The sequence below is a fragment of the Ornithorhynchus anatinus genome, chromosome 14 (genome assembly GCF_004115215.2).
Source record: "Ornithorhynchus anatinus isolate Pmale09 chromosome 14, mOrnAna1.pri.v4, whole genome shotgun sequence".
Lineage (NCBI taxonomy): Eukaryota > Metazoa > Chordata > Mammalia > Monotremata > Ornithorhynchidae > Ornithorhynchus > Ornithorhynchus anatinus.
Window position 1 is genome coordinate 29908640 of NC_041741.1, and position 20108 is coordinate 29928747.

General features: G+C 39.1%; 1 protein-coding gene across 1 annotated transcript in view; it reads right to left on the bottom strand.

The window, feature by feature from the left end:
• The window catches only part of RASSF9 (Ras association domain family member 9), a 30980-nt gene extending 14501 nt beyond the window's left edge, over nt 1-16479 (bottom strand). The window contains exon 1 of the mRNA XM_007670090.3: nt 16221-16479. Within this exon, the coding sequence (XP_007668280.1) occupies nt 16221-16267 (47 nt within the window). The 5' untranslated portion in view covers nt 16268-16479. The remainder of the gene's footprint in view (nt 1-16220) is intronic.
• Nucleotides 16480-20108: the final 3629 nt, after the last annotated feature.

Genomic DNA, 20108 nt, shown 5'->3' on the forward strand with positions numbered 1-20108 from the left:
TCACACAGCTGACAAGTGGCGGAGCTGGGATTTGAACTCATGACCTCTGACTCCAAAGCCCGTGCTCTTTCCACTGAGCCACGCTGCTTCTCTATCCTAATGAGTATCCTAATGTTCTTAACTGCTAGGTGGTAACGTTTAAGCAGTATTGCTAATCCCCAGGTATTATCCAATTTCGCAATTATCCAACTAGTAAGAGTTGTGCCAATTCTGTGGGATTTAATTATCTGAATTTCCTGCCTGTCTGGGTCCCTAGTTCCCTTTCTCTTGACCCTGATGAAGTGGTCCACTATTTTTCCAACAAAATTGAAACCAAAAGATGAGAGCTTCCCAGTGCCCAGCCCTCACTCCTACACTTCCCTCCCACTACATATCCTCTCTTATCCTTCCCAGCAGCCTCAACAGATCTTCCACTTGCTTTCAAAATCCATATCCTCAACATGCGTCTTCTACCCCGTACGACCTCATTTCCTAAACTCAATTGTACATAACCCACCTTCCCTGCCTTCCATCTTCAACCACTCACTTTCTGGTGACTCCTTTCTCTCTGCTTTCAAACCTAATCACATCTCTCCCATACTTTATTAAAAAAAAAAATCCAGATTCCACTGCAGGCTCACGCACCTTCATCCAATCTCCCTAATCCTATTCCACTCCAAGCTCCTCAAAAGGGTTATATGCCCCTGCGGCCTCCATTTCCCTTACATCAAGCCCCTTCTTGTTCTTCTACCAACTGGTTTCCCTTCACTTGTGAAGTTTCAAATAGTATATCATTCTTCCTAGCTCTCCGGTAGATCGTTCTCAGTGACTTTTGGTGGCTCTTCCTCTGTATTTCACTTCCGCTAAGGGTGTCCTTCAAGATTTTACACTTATTCCTCAAAGGAGTTATCCACTCCTTTGGCTTCAACTATCCACATCTATATGGATGACACCCAAATCTATCTCTTCAACTCAGACTTCTCACTTCATCTGAAATCTCACATTTGCTCTTGTCTCCAGGATATGTGCTGCAGAAACCTTTGGATTAATATGTTTAAAACAAAATTTTTTCATCTTCTCTTCCAAATGTTCTCATTCACCTAACATTTCCATCACAGTTCCCAGCAAAACCTTTTCCCTGTTGCTGAAGCCTACAAACTTGGCATTATCCCTTACTTCTCCCTCTATTTAAATTATGTTGATTTTTTCTGCACACATTTCCTTGATCATCCAGTCTCAACAAATGGCCACCTCCCTGATTCAGGCACTTATACCTGTTTGACCACTATACCAGTCTCTCACTCAGCTTCCTGTCCCTGGTACCTCCCTTCCCCAGTCCATATTGCACTCGGATGCCAGGTTCGATTTTCTAAATGCATCTGCACATGTCTTCAAACCTCCACTGGTTACCCGTTCCTCTCTGTATCCGGCACAAACTTTTGACCATGAATAACAAAGTACTCCACTAGCTCTCCCCTTCTTACTTCAACACTGCACTCTAGTTTATGCTTTCTGTTCTTCCAAGCTCATCTACTCACTCTCTCTCTTCCTGGGATCTCCTCCCTCAGCCCTGGCTCACATTCTTCCTCCAGCCTGAAACTCCCTTCCTCTCAAATCAAACAGATGACAGCTTTCCCATTTTCAAAGTCCTTTGGATAGCGTGTCTTCTGCAGGAGATTAATTTTTCTTCTCTCCAGGTCAAATTCTCCCAAATTCCAACCTCTTCTTTTGTCCCCCCCCCCCTTCTCCTCCCTTATCATTAGCTTGTGTATATTTCCTCTGTGCATTTCAGTCCCAGTGCTTACAACGGTGCTTTGCACATAGAATGCACTCAATAAATCCTATTACAAAGACTACGTATTTATACACTTCAACCAAACTGTAGCACTCCTTTATACACTATTTTACATACCCTATTAAGCACATACTCATCCACATATCTATTTCATTTTCCCCTTATCTTCAAATTATATTGTGTCTGACTCCCCTACTAGACTGAAAGCTCCTTGTGTCTTTTAACTATTGCTTTGCCCCAAGTGCTAAATACAGTACTCTGCAAAGAGTAGGCATTCAATAAATGCCACTGATGTATTCATAATTCTGTTGTGCTTTGACATAAAACAAGTTTTTTTTTATAATGTAACCTTTGAAATATTTCTATATGTATTCTGGCTATATAAACAAAATAATTCAATTAACCTGAATGATTTTGTTCTATCCTAAATGCTTCAAATCTGTGAAAAATGACATGCTTTTCATAAATTTTGATCGTGAATTTACTTTTTTGAACTGTTTTGCCAATTTTCAGTGGGTGTCTTGGCTAAAGATCAAGGACTCTGAAGAACTCTAGAATGATTATTTTATAGTGTGAGTATTGGTTTTATTCTTTTAAACAAGTTCATCTTTATAAATAAAACCTGAATTACATTTAACAGGGTTATATTTTATAGCTGTTTCATTGGAACAATATCCAATTCCATTATCCTCACATAATTACACTCTAAAAATACATATGTGTGAAAATAAAATTCTGCTTCTATAATTACAAAATATATATTTAAGACATATCCGTGCACTTACACTTAGGTATTCCTAGAACTCTGTCATGCAATAAAAGTTCCGCATATAGTTTAATGTAAATATATTATAAGTACTTGCTGGGAAAGTATTTCTCACTGCAGAATCAAAAAAAAAGAAAATCTTGTCCACTTAAAATCATATTTTAAACTCTTTTTGCTGCAAACATTTTTCCAGCTACTTTTAAATGTTAATTTTGTTTGTCAATCGCTAACATACATATGCCATTAATGTTTAGTTTTGGTATTGCAAAGCACAAACATTTCAGATATTATCCATTGTGATACTGAAGAGTGCAAGATCCTCACTTTCTTAAGGAATCTGATTTCTAATAGCACTTCTCAAGCAGTGATGTTCTCTCTGTGAGTGGACTTTACTTACATACCCTTTGGCCTATTCTCCACAATTATTCCATTATTTAGCACTGCCTTTATGGATGTTTCATCCAGAAAGACAGATGTCATGTCAGAAAGAATATCTACCCCATAACAACCCAGGGGCACACAGCAACCAAGAGAGGAGTGGTTCTTTTAGAGCAGAAACTTCCTAAAGATCATGAGACAAGAAGGTAAAAGTGAAAACAATTTTAGGTACTGCAAACAAGAAATAGGGCAATATGGATGTGGACAGCCTTTCTGTGTGCAGCATTCATTCATTCAGTCGTATTTATTGAGAACTTACTGTGTGCAAAACTCTGTACTAAGCACTTGGGAGAGCACAATATAACAATATACAGAGACATTCCCTGACGGCAATGAGCTTACAGTCTAGAGCCTGCAGTTGAAATAAGTTCTGCACCAGCTGGTCTTTTCAGTCACACTTGCATTCATCGGTGAATTTCACCATCAGTAATGTCTTTGAGTATGAAGCATAGATATACATATGTATATCTGAAACAAATAAACCTGAAAATACTTACTAATTAGCCATGAAGTGTCTAAGCACTTAGTACAGTGCTCTGCACATGGTAAACGCTCAATAAATATGATTGAATGAATGAATGAAATAGCAGCAAATGTGTTTAAAAAATTAATCCAAAAAGATTTTACAATTTGATTTTATATATCTACATAGCTCTCTGTAGATAGATTACAAAATAAACATATGTTTACATACATCTATATCTACTTAGTTACATTATAAATTAAATTCAGCATTATAATTTCACCCATTTTCAAAGTCAGGTGACTTTTCATTGTGAGAAGGAAATGTGTCTGCCAACTCTGCTGTAATGTACTCTCCTAAGTGCTTAGTTCAATGCTCTGTAGATGATAAGCGCTTAATTAATACCACTGGCCGATAGATTGATTCTGAGTACTAAGGGCAATTATATCCTGTAATATCAAAATTACCAAAACGCTTTTGGATTTTATCTCTAAAAAATGTCTTGCTATTGAGATGAAGGTTGGTGGCCAGTTCCTCAACCCCCAAGCCCCTACTAGGTAGATGAAACCTGACAGAAAAATACGCTCAAAGAATTTTTGTAAGTCATTTCTATTTGGAACAATTGCAGTATGAGTGATGATTTATGACATTCATGTCTATATATGATCTATATTATCATCCAATAATTACCTGATCCTATGAAGAAAGAGTGATAGAGTTTATTTTACAGTTAATTTTCCTTTTGATTACTCTGACCTTTGTACTTTAATATTCTACATTCCTGGGTTGCCTATTCTCAACAGTTATTTGAGTTTTATTAGTGTGACTACATCTCGGTGAATGAACCAATCAATCATATGTGTTGAGGAGGTAAAGTAATTGATTTTAAAATTCCAGCTACGTTTATAAACAGAAACCACATCGGAATTTGGAAACTTTTTTTTGTGGTACCTTGAAAAGTTTTATTTTGCAATAAATTGCATGGTTTGTGGTTTAACTAAACATCCAGTGATCATATACCTGCCACCCCAGACATACCTGCATGGGCACAGCAATGACAAAATGCCAAGGAAGCACAAAAAAGAAGATGATACATTATTTGAAACTTCACAAGTGGAGCATATTCATCATCTGCTATTGAAAGCTAGATTAGTTGCTATTTGGTATGCCAAGATGTATCAATCTTTAAAAATATTTGCAACTGATTGCTGTTTACAAATCTAAAATGGGGATTCATTATCAAAGTATGAGCCCCAGTTACATGGAGATTGTTTCCTTAAAGGTGTTTTTTAATAATATTTGTTAAGTACTTATTACTTGCCAGACATTCTACTAAGCACTGGGGTAGATATAAGATTAGTAGGCTGGTAACAGTTCATGTCCCACATGGGGCTCACTGCTTTAATCCCCATTTTATGAGAAAGAAACTGAGACACAGATAGGTTGTGACATTCCTAAGCAGCAGATAAAATAGCTGAGATGGAATTAATAATAATAATAATGATGTTGGTATTTGTTAAGCACTTACTATGTGCAGAGCACTGTTCTAAGCACTGGGGGAGATACAGGGTAATCAGGTTGTCCCACGTGAGGCTCACAGTTAATCCCCATTTTACAGATGAGGTCACTGAGGCACTGAGAAGTTAAGTGACTTGCCCACAGTCACACAGATGACAAGTGGCAGAGCCAGGATTCGAACCCATGATCTTGGACTCCCAAGACCGGGCTCTTTCCACTGAGCCACGTTGCTTCTCAATTAGAACCCAGGTCCTCTGACTTCCATGCCCATGCTCTTTCCACTAGCCCAGGCTTCTTCTATTAGAATGAGACTTTTGGAAGACTCATCTAAGTCTCTCTAAACATACAAAGATTGAGGAAAGAATACAGTAGAAAATGAGAACTTGACAAAAGTATTATTTGTTTACATATAAAGTAGCATAGAAAAGAATGATAGGGATAAAAGAGGGAAAAACTTCCAAGCAACAGGTTATAGGGTTAGTCACGGGTAATTAATCACAGGTGAGTAATCAAATATGAGGAAAAGTGATATGAACTTGAGAGGTATGGAGAGTGTAAACTGGAATGGAGTGGATTGGAATGGGAAAAGAAAATGGATAAGAAGAAAAAGAAATGAAAAAGAACACAGATTTTGGCAACACACTGCAAGGAGTCAAGGGTAATACTAAGAATATGGGCTTCTGGGACAGGAATAATAGTGTTTTTGTCTAATGGGATGGGAAAGTTAGGTGGAGGCATGTGTTTAGGAGGGAAAATGAAGACTTCAGTTTTACATGCATTGAGTTTGAAGAGCCAGCATGATGTCCAAATGAAGATGTCCAGGAGGCCAAAGGAAACTGAAGTTGGCAGAGGACACAGAGGTGTGGTAAGGCAGATTTTTAAATCATCTGGCTGAGGTGGTAGCTGAAGGCATTGGAGGGGATCTAGGGAAGCTAGAACAGAACCCTGTGGGATGCCTACAGAAACAGAAGAAACTGAAAAGGCGTTGCTAGAGAGATAGGAGTAGAACTAGGAAAGTACCTCGATCTCATCTATATTACCTTGGAGCACTCGTCCACTTCCTGCCTCTGGCCTGGAACAGCCTCCTTTTTCATAATGTACAGATAATTGCTCTCCCCACTTTCAGAGTTTTATAAAGGCACATCTTCTCCAAGAAGCCTTCCCTGACTAAGCCCTCATTTCCCCTTTTCCCACTCCCTTTTGCATCACCCTGACTTGCTCCCTTTTTTCACACCCCACAAACACCAAGTCCCAGAGCACTTATGTACATACCCATACTTTATCCATATCTATTATTTATTTATATTAAAATTTGCCTCCCCCTATAGAGTGTAAGATTGTGTGGGCAGGGATTGTGTCTGTTATATTTTTGGGTTGTCCTCTCCCAAGTGCTTAGTACAGTGCTCTGCACACAGTAAACTCAATAAATATGACCGATTAATTGATTGACTGATTATCATACTATTCTACTGGTAAAATCAGGATTAGATAGCATCCTCTGGAGAAGAGAGGAGTCAGTTGTGATGAAGGCAACCAAAAGCTCAAAGTGCACTGGCATAAAGCAGTAGAGCCCAATGGCTTAGACAAGATATGAGTAAAATTTGGAGATTGAGAAATTGGTGAAATAGAGAGTCAAGAATCCAGATTTTAGTGGGTCAAGAAGAGCCGTGAAGGAAAGAAGTGGATCAACAACAGATGCTTAAACCTGTTTGATATGTCTGGATAAGGATGGAAGTCTATTGATAAGGGGATAGCTGGAGGGTGCTGTAGAGACTTGAGCATATTTGAAAACAGAGGGTAAGGAGCCCCATAAAATGAATAGTTGAAGGTGGGATTAGGAAAGGGTGGGGACAAGTGTTTCCAGAAGTTGAGAAGGGATGTGGCAAGAATCACATGTACAATGGTAGATTATGAATGTGGAATGGAGACCCCTCAAAAGAATCCTTAAGGGAAAGCATAACCTAGTGGATAGAGCACAGACGAGGTGTCAGAAGGACCACTTGACTTATGTTTGCCCTTAGGCAAGTCACTTAACTTTTCTGTGCCTCAGTTTCCTCATCTTTAAAATGGGGATTCAATATCTGTTCTCCCTCCTACTCAAATTGTGAGCCCTGTGTGGGACAGGGAATATGTCTGACCTGATTATCTTGTATGTTCCCCAGAACAGTGCTGGACACATAGTAAGTGCTTAACAAATACCACAAAAAATCTGGGAAAGATGAGCTATATGGACATATGGATCCATAGGGGTGGTTGAGGAAGTGAGGAGGCAATTTTGGTGAACTCTCCTTGGTGGATTCATTTTTATCAACTAAGTAGTTGGCACGTTTGAGGAGGGCAAAAGAGGAGGAAGGTGGGGTTCCTTGGAGGTTTACAAGGAAGTTAACCATCTGGAATAATTGTTGGGACCAATGAGTGGGGAAAAATAATGCTGTTGGGCAGAGGTGTAAAGGGTAAGGTTTAATATGAGGTGGAAGAATTCATGCAGATGTCTGGACTTCTGCTTATAGCATTCAGCAGTGTGAAAATAGAAAGCATATTATGTGGATGATTTGACTAGTGGAGATTCATGGTGGGAGAATGATGAAGGAAAACGGTGGATGAGTTGAGTTAAGTGGAAAGGAGAATAGTTGAGTGCATGGATTTGGTATCATTAGTGAGGATTCTGGGAGTGATGCGATGGTTTGTAGTAAGTGGAGGGGAGAACAGTTGTATAAGTGGGGGAAGGTAGGAAAGGTAACAGTCTAGGAGGTTGTGGTCAGAGACTGATATTTCCAAGTTTGTGAGGTTAAAAAGGGAAAAGTGGTTTGTGCTGCTGAAACCTCGTGAGTGTCCAAATTAGTGTGTGGGTGAGGTATACTGTGAAACGGGAGGGTTGTAAAGACTTTGTAATGTAGCCACAGCACAAATGAGTCAGTTTTTAATGCGAATAACAAGCAAATACTTGGAAACAGTTGGTATCAGATAAAGGCTTACCCTTAGTCACAGATTAACATTCCATGTACTTCTTCATAAGACAGTGGAAGCTAGCATTTGATTCAGTGTTGAAAATGAAGGAACACTTGGAAAGAGAATATTATTCCCCCATTTCTGACCCCTATTCTTTAACCATAATTCTAAATGGTTTGATTAATCAATCTACTCAAAATGTTTCAATGAACAAATGTAACTGTTATCTATTCAGACCACACTGTGCCATTTCTTGTATTTCAGATTTCTGTTCCACAATACTCCCACATCAGACAATTGGGACTCACATCACCCTGCCCACTTCTATTTCTCTTTTCTACAGTTTGTCATATTCTCTTGTCTTGTCTAAGCCTGTCACTGGTGGCTGCTTAATAAACTTTATTTGATGATGATGTTTCCTTTGTTTCCTGCACCCACTCTTCTTTCGTGCTTCTTCCCATGCTTGGAACAGGTCCTCCCTTGCCTTTTGACTTCCAAGTGCCTTATTAGGATTGGATTTTTACCCACTCCCTCAATAAGCACTCTACACAGACAGGTTTAAACAACTATTAAAATGGAAAACATCATACACGGGGGATTTAACCATAGTACTGTTCTTAATATTGAAATGAGCTATACTTCACTCCGCTGTCCGGATTATCTTTCTACAGCAATGCTCTGGGCATTTCACTCCCCTCCTCAAAACCCTCCAGTGGTCACCTATCAACCTTCACACGAAGCAAAAACTCCTCACTCTTGACTTCAAAGCTCTCCATCACCTTGCCCCGTCCTACCTCACCTTGCTTCTTTCCTTCTACATCTCACCCCATACACTCCACTCCTCTACCGCTCACTTCCTCACTGTGCCTCGTTCTCGCCTGTTCCGCCGCCGACCCCTGGCCCATGTCCTACTTCTGACCTGGTATGTCCTCCGTTCTCACATCTGCCAAACTCTCTTCCCCTCTTCAAAGCCCTAATGAGAGCTCACCTCCACCGGGAGGCCTTCCTTTTCCCTCTGCCCCTCCTCCCCTCCCCAGTCCCTCTATTCCCTCCCTCTGCGCTACCCCCTTCCCCTCCCCATAGCACTTGTGTATATTTGTATATATTATTCATTACTCTATTTTATTAATGATGTGTATATATCTATGATTCTATTTATCTAATTTAATTTTGATGGAATTGATGCCTGATTACTTGTTTGTCTCCCCCTTTTAGCCTGTGAGCCCATTGTTGGGCAGGGATTGTCTCTATGTGTCGCTGAATTGTACGTTCCAAGTGCTTAGTACAGTGCTCTGCACATAGTAAGTGCTCAATAAATATGATTGAATGAATGTATGAATAAATAAAATGAAAAATCATCCAAAGATAATTAAATGAAAAATGTAACTATTTCTATGTCTAAATCTATGTTACTAAAACACAACCTAATCCTGGAATATCAGTCCTCTAGACTATAAGCTCATTTTAGGCAGGAAATGTGTCTGTTACAGTACTGCGTTGTCCTCTCCCAAGCACTTAGTACAGTGCTGTGCATACAGAAAGCACTTAATAAATACCTTTGACTGACTGACTGACTGACCTCTGGTAGGTTCTGGGCCCAGAGCTTCGCTCTACCAATTTTGGGACTTAGGAAACATTCCCTTTGGAGGCCAGGGAGGCAACTTCCCCCGATTAGACTGTAAGCCCGTCAATGGGCAGGGATTGTCTCTATCTGTTGCCCAATTGTACATTCCAAGCTCTTAGTACAGTGCTCTGCACATAGTAAACTCTCAATAAATACTATTGAATCAATGAACTTCCATTACTCTCTGAAATCACGTATCACGCCTCTGCAAATACCACTGATTGACTGCATATGACAGACCTTCAAAAATCATCCATTCATCTATGTCTTCAGAATGAAAAGGGTAGACGTCTGATCAAATTTGATTTTTCATGAAATGAAACATTTAATGTTGGTATTTGTTAAGCGCTTACTATGTGCCGAGCACTGTTCTAAGCACTGGGGTAGACACAGGGGAATCAGGTCGTCCCACGTGGGGCTCACAGTCTTAATCCCCATTTTACAGATGAGGGAACTGAGGCACAGAGAAGTTAAGTGACTTGCCCACAGTCACACAGCCGACAAGTGGCAGAGCTGGGATTCGAACTCCCTGACTCCAAAGCCCGTGCTCTTTCCATTGAGCCACGCTGCTTCAACATTTGCCTTAGTCTAGGATGCCACAAAGTTGGAGTTGATCAGTTCAAATGTGCAGTACCTGATGTCCCAACAAACAGGGACTCTGCAGTATTACCGTGGCCCAAAACTAAAGCTTTCAGACACTTAGCCTGGGTAATTGCAAGAATGACTTTGGGCGAAATACTAAATCTGCAAGAACTTCCACTTTTTAATGGCTGTTCTCCACACACCTTTGCATTAGGTGCCCTGCCTTGAGCTTCACTTTATGGGTGCTCCGCTTCTTGGGGATGAAAAAAAAGGCCAAGTTTCACAGGATCATCAAAATTTGGGATATTGAAGCTATGTACCTATTTTCAGAAACAAATGTAAAAATCTTGAAAACTGCAGGTTCTCCACTACAGTTTGAGTAGCTATTAAAGATGTGTCTCTCCAAAGATCAAGGTAGGCTTTAATTAGCCGAACATGTATGCTGTGCTTATGAATTTGGGAAAATCTACTATACTGCTTGCAGTATAGATTGTGATAAGTATGAAGTCATAAAAATTATGTGCCCACACCTGAAGTAGTCCAAATGAAGTTCTGTGTTTAGAAATGGAGTTAATTTTGATATGAATAAATATAGATAACTCCTGAAAATGCTATTTGCCACCCACACACTTGGATTTCAAAATATAATTAAATCACCATCACTTACTATTCTATTTCCTTACACAAAGTAATCACCAAACTACCTATTATTTAGGTATGTATTGCAAGTTCTAATAACCAATACGCAAACTTTATCTTCTGACTAGCGAAGTATTACAGGAGGCTATCAGTCCTCTGTATTCTCTTCAGGAATGAAATTACTACCTACTCCAAAGAAAAGAGACTAATTAACTCATCAGAAAAACAAACCAAACCCCAACAACAACAAAGTAAACAAACCTAAACAACTTCCAAAAAAAAAAACCCAACAACAACAGTAACAAATATGCTTTTGCTTTTCCAGGATTATTTTTCTAGATGAAGTGCAAAATTATGATATTAAGAAAGTTCTTTTTAGTCAATAGGTAATTGAAGACAAAAAAATACTCAGGTGGATGTTGACATGACATATCCTTAAGAATATGAGACTCAGAATATTGGATTTTTTTTCCCATTTTGGGATCTGACCTCAGCAGGCAACTTTAAAGTGCAAAAATATCTTGCTTGAATTCTTCCTCTTGATATCTTGAAAAGGCAAGAACCTAAGAAGTGAAAAGGGTCCAAGAACAGAGCAAAACAGTAAAAAACCCCACTGAAAACCTGTAGAGGCAGCCATCATGAACAGTTGCCTTTTTACTCTCCGATTCTCAGTTGGAGAGTTGTGCATCATAATGTCATGCTGCCCATTTTTTCACTGGGTTCAAAAAGGTCATTCATTAGAAGTTAGCCCCATTCCCATCATGCTAAGATCCCATTCTTTATGTTTTAATTTCTTACTGATTTTAAAACACCGGCTCCACACAAAACTCATTTTTCAATAAAATTTTACAGTGAAATTCTAATCCGTATAATAGCCTATCAACCTAAATTGAAGAAGATAAAAGTTGGGGTAGATTTTCTGTATCTTCTGCCCAGAGATTCTTCTGATTGTGACAACACTACCACACATTGGAAGTTCAGGCCTTTATTACCTGAAACATTGGGGGTGACTGCTGGGGGGGTTCACTGTGCATCTGGTGAGGTGCTACGAAGGCTGAGCACAGCTGGAGATTTGGAATAAACTATCTTTCTGCCAAACCTGAGTCACCTGAAATCCCAGTGGAAGACACAAGTAAGAGTCAAATCAGGAGCTTCTGAGTGGTGAAGATCACCTAAAATGACTCTAGTTTTGCCCCAAGGCAGCTCTGAAGTATTTCAATAACAAATCTGGCTTCAGGATTCACCAGCTCCAGAGGAATAGGGCAATTAATCAAAGACATTGGTAATTGTCCTTGGTGTATTTAAGCAGAGATATCAGAGGATTGGTTTTCCAACATCTTTGTTTCAATTATTATTAAAACCCATTTAAAACTGCAACAATCACTCGCTAAACAAAAATGATGTAAATGCTAAAAAAGTTCTATAACAGTTATTTCTTCTTAGTGTTTTCCATAGAACAGAAAACAGGTACGAAGAGAAGTTGGTTAGAATGTTCCCTCTGAAGGAAGCAATTGTATTTTCCAGCTACTGGATTGTTCAGAGATTAAAACTATTCTAATAGTAATGGTATTTGTTAAGTGCTTACTTTGTGCCAGGCACTGTACTAAGCGCTGGGGTGGATACAAGCAAATCGAGTTGGACTCGGTCCCCGTCCCATGTAGGGCTCACAGTCTCAACCCCATTTTACAGATGAGGTAACTGAGGCCCAGAGAAGTGAAGTGACTTGACCACGATCACACAGCAGACAAGTGGGGGAACCTGGATTAGAACCCATGACCTTCTGACTCCCAGGGCCGTGCTCTCTCCACTACGGCATGCTGCTTCTCACATTCTTCATCTCTCTCCAAAGTATTTAAATTAGTGAGATGAATACCAGTTCAGGGTCTTGGCAGGGAAAATTTAATCTACTATAGGCAAAGTAAAAATGTTTCTACTCCCGTCTACTAAGTTTCCAGAATCTAGCTGCAAGATAAAATTTGGATGTAGAAACATGGATAGAGTTGAGTGAGTTGTTGCAAATTATTTCACTTGGCATACTGAACTGGTTCAAGTGAGAAGCAGCGTGGCTCAGTGGAAAGAGCCCGGGCTTGCAAGTCCGAGGTCATGGGTTCAAATCCCAGATCTGCCACTTGTCAGCTGTGTGGCTGTGGGCAAGTCACTTCACTTCTCTGAGCCTCAGTTACCTCATCTGTAAAATGGGGATTAACTGTGAGGCTCACGTGGGACAACCTGATGACCCTATACCTACTACAGTGCTTAGAACAGTGCTCTGCACATAGTAAGCATTTAACAAATACCAACATTATAATTATTATTAGCTTTGAGCAAACAGCATCCAGTTAAATTGTCATTGTTCAATTATCTTGCCATTTTTTCATTCAAATTAATAAAAACATTTAATAGTGTGAATTAATAAAACAGTGTAAAAATACCTCACTCCTTTTGCTTAAAAGTACATCAAGAATATCTAACCTAGACAGCTCTATCGATGGAATCATGTCTTGAAATGTGCCAATACTTACACTTTGCCAAGAATGTTTTTTTCAACCTGCTTTTCTAAGGTGTTTCAACCAGAAGAAAGATTACCTACCTGGCAGAATGAGAGAGTAATTCAACTTCTCTCAAATGTTTGGTACTCTATGTATCAGTTTAACTGGTGCTTTCTAGAACAGTAGCTCTATTCATTAATGACACACTTAAATAATACCCCACGAAATTCTTCAAATAGTTGTCAAGTTATTATGTTTGATTGAGTACAAGCTTTTTGATAAGAATGAATAAATAAGAGATGGTACCTTCTCAACATATCCTCCTTTTCCTTATCTTAGTGTTGCTTTTACCCTTCCAAGTTTCCCAACCAGATCAGGTGTTTTCTCATTTTAATGTTGGCCTTCTCTAGTAATAAATAGCTTCTTAGGAGAAACTAAATTGGTCACGTAGGAAAGTTGAGAAAATAAAAAGATTTCAGTGAATAGATTAATGATAAATGATGTGGCCTATGTAGTTACAATGTGTCTACAAAAAGCCTATTGGGTTTCTAGTTGTCAGTTATGATAAAATTTGGTTTACCTATATTTTGACATCGAGATAACCATGAAACTAAGTAAATATGTGCTTAAATCTGTCTTTTTAAAATGTGTTTGAAATAACCCAGTATTCTGTGTAATGCAAACTGAAGTATATATTCTCTAATCATGTCGACTACACTCATATTAATTTTGTATAGGCCAATCACACTTGTAACAAAATTTATATTTCATGTAAATGGAAGATTTAAATTTACCCTTGATGTGGACCTTGAACATGTTTTTGTGTTTTGTAGAAACTAGTATTCAAAGCCACATCAAGGACTCATCAAGGGTAAATTTATTCAACTCACCTAATTCACTTGACCTATAATCACCTGTAATCGAAGATATGAAGGGACTTCTCAAAGACTCCTGGAGAAAACTAAATTATCTGTATAGCTAAATCCCTGTACCATGTATGGATTATTTGCCGAGTCAGTTAAAACATTAATTTTTATATTTTTATTTTACTAAAAAAAATTGTGGCACAAACATGCTGTGATTCTATTAAAAAGGTAATATAAAAAAATCTTAAAGAGAATCACTTCCCTTTCTTTTTACGAGTTCAGCAGTTTCCCTATGCCCTTCCTGTCACCGCCATTAAATTACACCTCTGCAAGTTCTATGTTCATAATGAAACTCCAGCACATTATAGAGTAACAAAGAGAACCAAGGAAGCTCGGGAACTTTTAAATGATTCATTCCTTTTTCATCATTTTAGTGACTGCTCGATTGATGTAGAGATTCTCCCCTAAAAACACTTTGTCTACTCACCAGTTTTTTGCCGTGGAAGTGAACTGACCGACTTTCACCATTAGTTGATGAAATAATTAGTTGGCTGATGTAATTTGGGTGAAAAATATTCGCTTGTCAACAAGGCTCATTGAGCAACAAAGAGGAAGGTTTATTAGATTGCTATTTGGTTCCTAACATGAAGATATTGAAATAGTGAAAAATTCCTAGTACATCAAACATAAGAAAAAAATTCTGGGAAGTTCAAAACACTATATACCTTACTGAAATTCTGAGCAGGCTATCATTTGTCAATGTACTCTATGATAACACATAATTAAATGCTATGCTTTTTCATTAAGGAAGATGTCTCTCCACTGATTCATACAAATTACCATGAATAAAGCAGTGCACTAAATTAATAATAATGACTACATTATCATGATTAAACAATGCCCAAACCACATTATTGTATTTGTTGTTATTCAGATAGTATTTCATTTCACTGTTGGGAAGTCCATGTGTGCAATACCAAGTACTTGGAAAATAACAAAGCTTGTGGGTTTGATATTTAAAAGGGAATTCCATCAAGGAGGTGGTGAGAGTATCAGAGTATGTACATGAGATATACATGGAAGACATTTTACATTAAAATTTCAATGTCTGTAATATTCTCATCTTTAAAAATAATCACACTATTATCTCCTGTGTAATTGTGAGCTTATAACTTATACTAAGTATAGCATGTACAAACAAGCATGACTAAATATACCGCACATGCCAAAAAAGTAAAACCCGTGAGCATTCGAAACTACCGAGTTGAAAACTTAGAAGCAAAGTAAGAAATATACCTTAGTAGACACTCAAACATAACTTTGTCTTCCAAGTTTGGCAAACTATTTCTACCTTAAGCAGAAAAAAAGCCCTGAATTACTGAAATGAATTTGCAATTGTGGAATATAAAAATAACCAGGAAATCCAGATGATGCCTCTATAAAGTTTCAAGACCCTGCTCACATACATACATTGAAACTTCTGAAAAGTTGAAGAATCATTTTACATACAGAATGGAATCTACTTTAGGAATACACCAGTTTGGGATAAAACTTTTTTCATTATGGGGGAGGAGGAGAGGCGCTAGTATTAGAGATCCTAATGGTCTTTGTTTGCAGACTGCATCAGGGTGGTGCAGTTTTTGCTCTAATTAACAATTCTGAATCCTGGTATATTTACATTTGAATCCCACTCTCTTCTCTGAGCTCCTAAACTATATTTACTTCCTGCCCGGAAAACAAGGATTCCTCTTGGGAAAAAGATAAATGGGTGGCTTCAAGATTCACTTTCTATTGAAAATACTGCTCTGGAATGCACCAGCAAAAGGGACAGCAGAAAGGACAACCAGGGTGGGCAGAAAAAACATAAAAGGAAGAAAACATAATCACTCCCTTCCTTCTTTTTCTTTTGTTCAGGTCACTTTTGATCACCTCTACGTTTATGACTGAAATGAAGAATACACCCTGGATGGAGGAGCTTGTAATTTTTCAAGAAGTCACTGATGCCTGAAGCTTCACATTCTCCCGAAACATTTTTCTTTGGAAAGTCAAAACAAAACGGGAAACTCTCTCTCTCTCTAATACACACACACACACTCACTCACTCTCTCTCACCTGTTTTTATTCCGAGCCTTTAACAAGTTTCTTCCAAAGGGTGCCATGGTCACTTAGGAAGGTTAACCCATGAACAATCCTCAATCTCTTTTGGTGAGGGGGGTGAGGTGGATGTCTTCAAGGTTGCTGCTCCTTCTCTCTGCTTAGATCCTCTTAGTTTCAGGCTCATTAATGGTTCTGGATGAAATGAGCTACTGGAAGTTGTGTAACTGCTGCTAACTTTGAACTACTGGCTTGTTGTTGCTGCTACTGCAGCTTTGGAGTCCTGCCCAGCTTCAGTCTCAAAGAAGGCGTTTATGAGCAGGAAAAGAAAAGAGAGAGAGAGAGAGAACGCACATCTATTGTGTTTTGAAGTTATTTACAGACTTACTAAACTTTAAGACCTGCCAACCCCAGGGGCACAGTAATACACCAAGGAAAGGGGATTTCATTTAGGTTGGAAATATTTTTCTCCCACTCTACAAGGGGAACACCTATTAAAGTATTAAAAATGAAGGATTAAAGGATTAAAGCCAAGACCCCCCTCCTCCTCCTCCACCATCACCCTCGGTTGGTTAAATAAGCTGATCATCATAGCCCAAGGGTGGGATGGGAAAGTAACTTGCTACTGGGATTCTGACTCCTAGTTGCCAAGGAAAGGGAAACCATCTTAAATTTGCCCTCTCTATGAAATGCTGGACAAGAGGTAATAATAATAATAATAATGCTGGTATTTGTTAAGCCCTTACTATTACTATGCGCAGAGCACTGTTCTAAGTGCTGGGGTAGATTCAGGGTCATCAGGTTGTCCCACGTGAGGTACACAGTCTTCATCCCCATTTTACAGATGAGGCACAGAGAAGTGAAGTGACTTGCCCATAGTCACACAGTTGACAAGTGGCAGAGTCTGGATTTGAACCCATGACCTCTGACTCCCAAGCCCATACTCTTTCCACTGAGCCATGCTGCTGGTGTCAGGACCAGCTATCGATGGATCGGTCACCTGTTTCTCTTTCAGTGAAGCCATCGGCTCAAAACCCAGGTGGATGCCAACCTGACCGGCTCAAGCCCAGCTGGGGATGAAGCCGGAGAAGAGGGGATGAGGGGCGGATTTGGATTTGGCATGTCCTCTCTCAGAACAGGCTTTCCCTGTAAACTCTTTAAAAACTTCCTCTCTCTTAGAGACCTCGAAAGGGTCAAGCCATCCCCATTTCTGCCCAGTTTGGAGAGAGGGATGGGCAACATGATCCATCATCTGAGATACCTGAGGCACCTATGAGGCAGAGGGGGGAAGAGATGAAAAAGATATCAGTCCAATCCTTTCATTCACTCATTCAATAGCATTTATTGAGCACTTACTATGTGCAGAGCACTGTACTAAGCTCTTGGAATGTACAATTTGGCAACAGATAGAGACAATCCCTGCCCATTAATGGGCTTACAGTCTAATCGGGGGAGACAGACAAAAACAGTAGCAATAAATAGAATCAAGGGAATGTACATCTCATTAACAAAATAAATAGGATAATAAAAATATATACAAATGAGTGGACGAGCCAGTGTCGAGGGGAGGGGGAGGGAGGGGGGAGGAGCAGAGGGAAAGGGGGGGAAAGGGGGCTTAGCTGAGGGGAGGTGAAGGGGGGGTGGGGGGAGCAGAGAGAGCAGAGGGAAAAGGGGAAGCTCAGTCCAGGAAGGCCTCTTGGAGGAGGTGAGCTTTAAGTAGGCCTTCTGATTTCCTGATTTCTTTGTGAACACACTAGCCATGCTGGGAAGATTTAGCCCCCTACTGTCAGGAAAAGGAGGAAAGGAGAGCCTAGAGCCTGGTACTGTTTCAACTGAACCTTTTCTGCGTTCCAGCTACCTTCCATCATTAGACTATGAGCCCGTCAATTGGACAGAGATTATTGCTATCTGTTGCTGAATTGTACATTCCAAGTGCTTAGTACAGTGCTCTGCACATAGTAAGCGCTCAATAGATACTATTGAATGAATGAATGAATGAATGAATGAATGAACTTCCACCTACCTTTTGCACCCCTAATAAACCCTAGGAGTGCTGAAAAGTAGTGGGGCCTAGAAGAGAGAACACAGGCCTGGGAGTTAGAAAACCCAGGTTTTAATCCTGGATCCGCCAACTGACTGCTGTGCGATTTTGAGCAAGCTGCTTAACTTCTCTGTGCCTCAGCTTCTTTATCTAAAAAATGGGAATCCAATACCTGTTCTGCCTTCTACTTAGACTGTGAGCACCTTCTGGGACTTGATTAACTGATATCTACCCCAGTGCTTAGCACACACAGTAAGCACTTAACAGACACTATTGTTACTATTGTTAGAATCACATTATTGTCGTGGTTGTTATTAAACACCTCATTGTTAGCAACTCTATTGTATTGTATTCTCCGGAGAATTTAGGACTGGGCTGGGCACACAGTAATGTACCATTAATTGATTGATTGATTGATTATTAATACAGCTACAGCTCACATCCCAGGCAGAGTCACCTGCATCTTCTTGGGAAATTTGAAAAGCAGAAAAGGAAAAAAAGGAAAAAAAAATGTGGCACAAGCCTCATATTCCCTAATGCTGCTCAGAGTGATTCCACTAATTCACTCCGTTCTCAGTATCTCATGCCCCCGAGAAGCTCTTAACACTAATTTAGTACTTTTTCTATATTATGACCAGGAATAATTCTCCAGTCTTCTGAGGAATAACCAATTTCTAAGGAAATCTTTGAAAAGAACATTTTTTTTCAGCCAGTGAGTGTTCTCACTCAAAAGGAAATTAAATAAATTGGCTTTTTCTCCCCCTTTTACTTAGATAAGGAGAATGCATGCAGCACATTACAATAGCCATCTTCAGTTTCTCTTCTTCATTTATCATAAGAAGAAAAAGGGTTTGCACATCTACTTAGCCATCAAATTAATCAGTTGCTTTGCAAATGAATCCGTTCTAATGACAGAGGGTGCAACTATTAAAATTCCCAAATCTGAAGTGGTCAGGCTGTCCTTTTTTATTATTATTTTTATCTCCAGTTTAGTTATATGGACTGGTATTTCATCTAGTTTAAATTTCATTTAACAAAGTAAGAATTGAATATATTCTTAATGGATGTCAGGGAAATGTATGAATTATTCATAATAGAGACTTCTTAAAAATAGTTTTTGTATATTCATATTTTGCTATAGATAGTCATTATAATAATTGTAGAATATTAACTAAACTATAACCAGGATCAATCGAGACTTGCCATCCTCCCATCTCATACGCTTATACCAGTTCTGTTGCATTGTACTTTCCCAAGTGCTTAGTACAGTGCTCTGCATACAGCAAGCGCTCAATAAATACCATTGATTGATTGATCTTTTTAGAGCGAGGCTAGCAAAATACAAAGTTGAAGAATTTAGTGCCACAATAAAGTAAGAGCTTCTACGAATTGCTGAAGATCCCATATGAATGTAAATGCAGTCATCCCATATTTAATATACTGCTGTTTTAGCCCATTTTCACGAAAACACCATTGAATTTCAATCCTGGTTTTATGGCACTCTTTTACAGTGGGATAACTCTGCAAAGTTTACCTTGACTTGTGCACTTCCCTCTCCTTTCTTTGAAGTATACCAAATTGACTTTAATTGAGAAATTAAAGCCCTTCAATTCAACAGTAGATAATCAGTTAGTACTAGCACTAAAAATAATGATAATAATCATGGTATTTCTTAAGCTCTTACTATGTGTGTGGCTTAGTGGCAAGAGCACTAGTTTGGGAGATGAAGACATGGGTTCTAATCCCGGCTCTGCAACTTGTCTGCTGCGTGACGTTGGGCAAACCACTTAACTTCTCTTTGCCTCAGTTGCCTCATCTGTAAAATGGGGATTAAGACTGTGAGCCCCAAGTGGAACAACCTGATT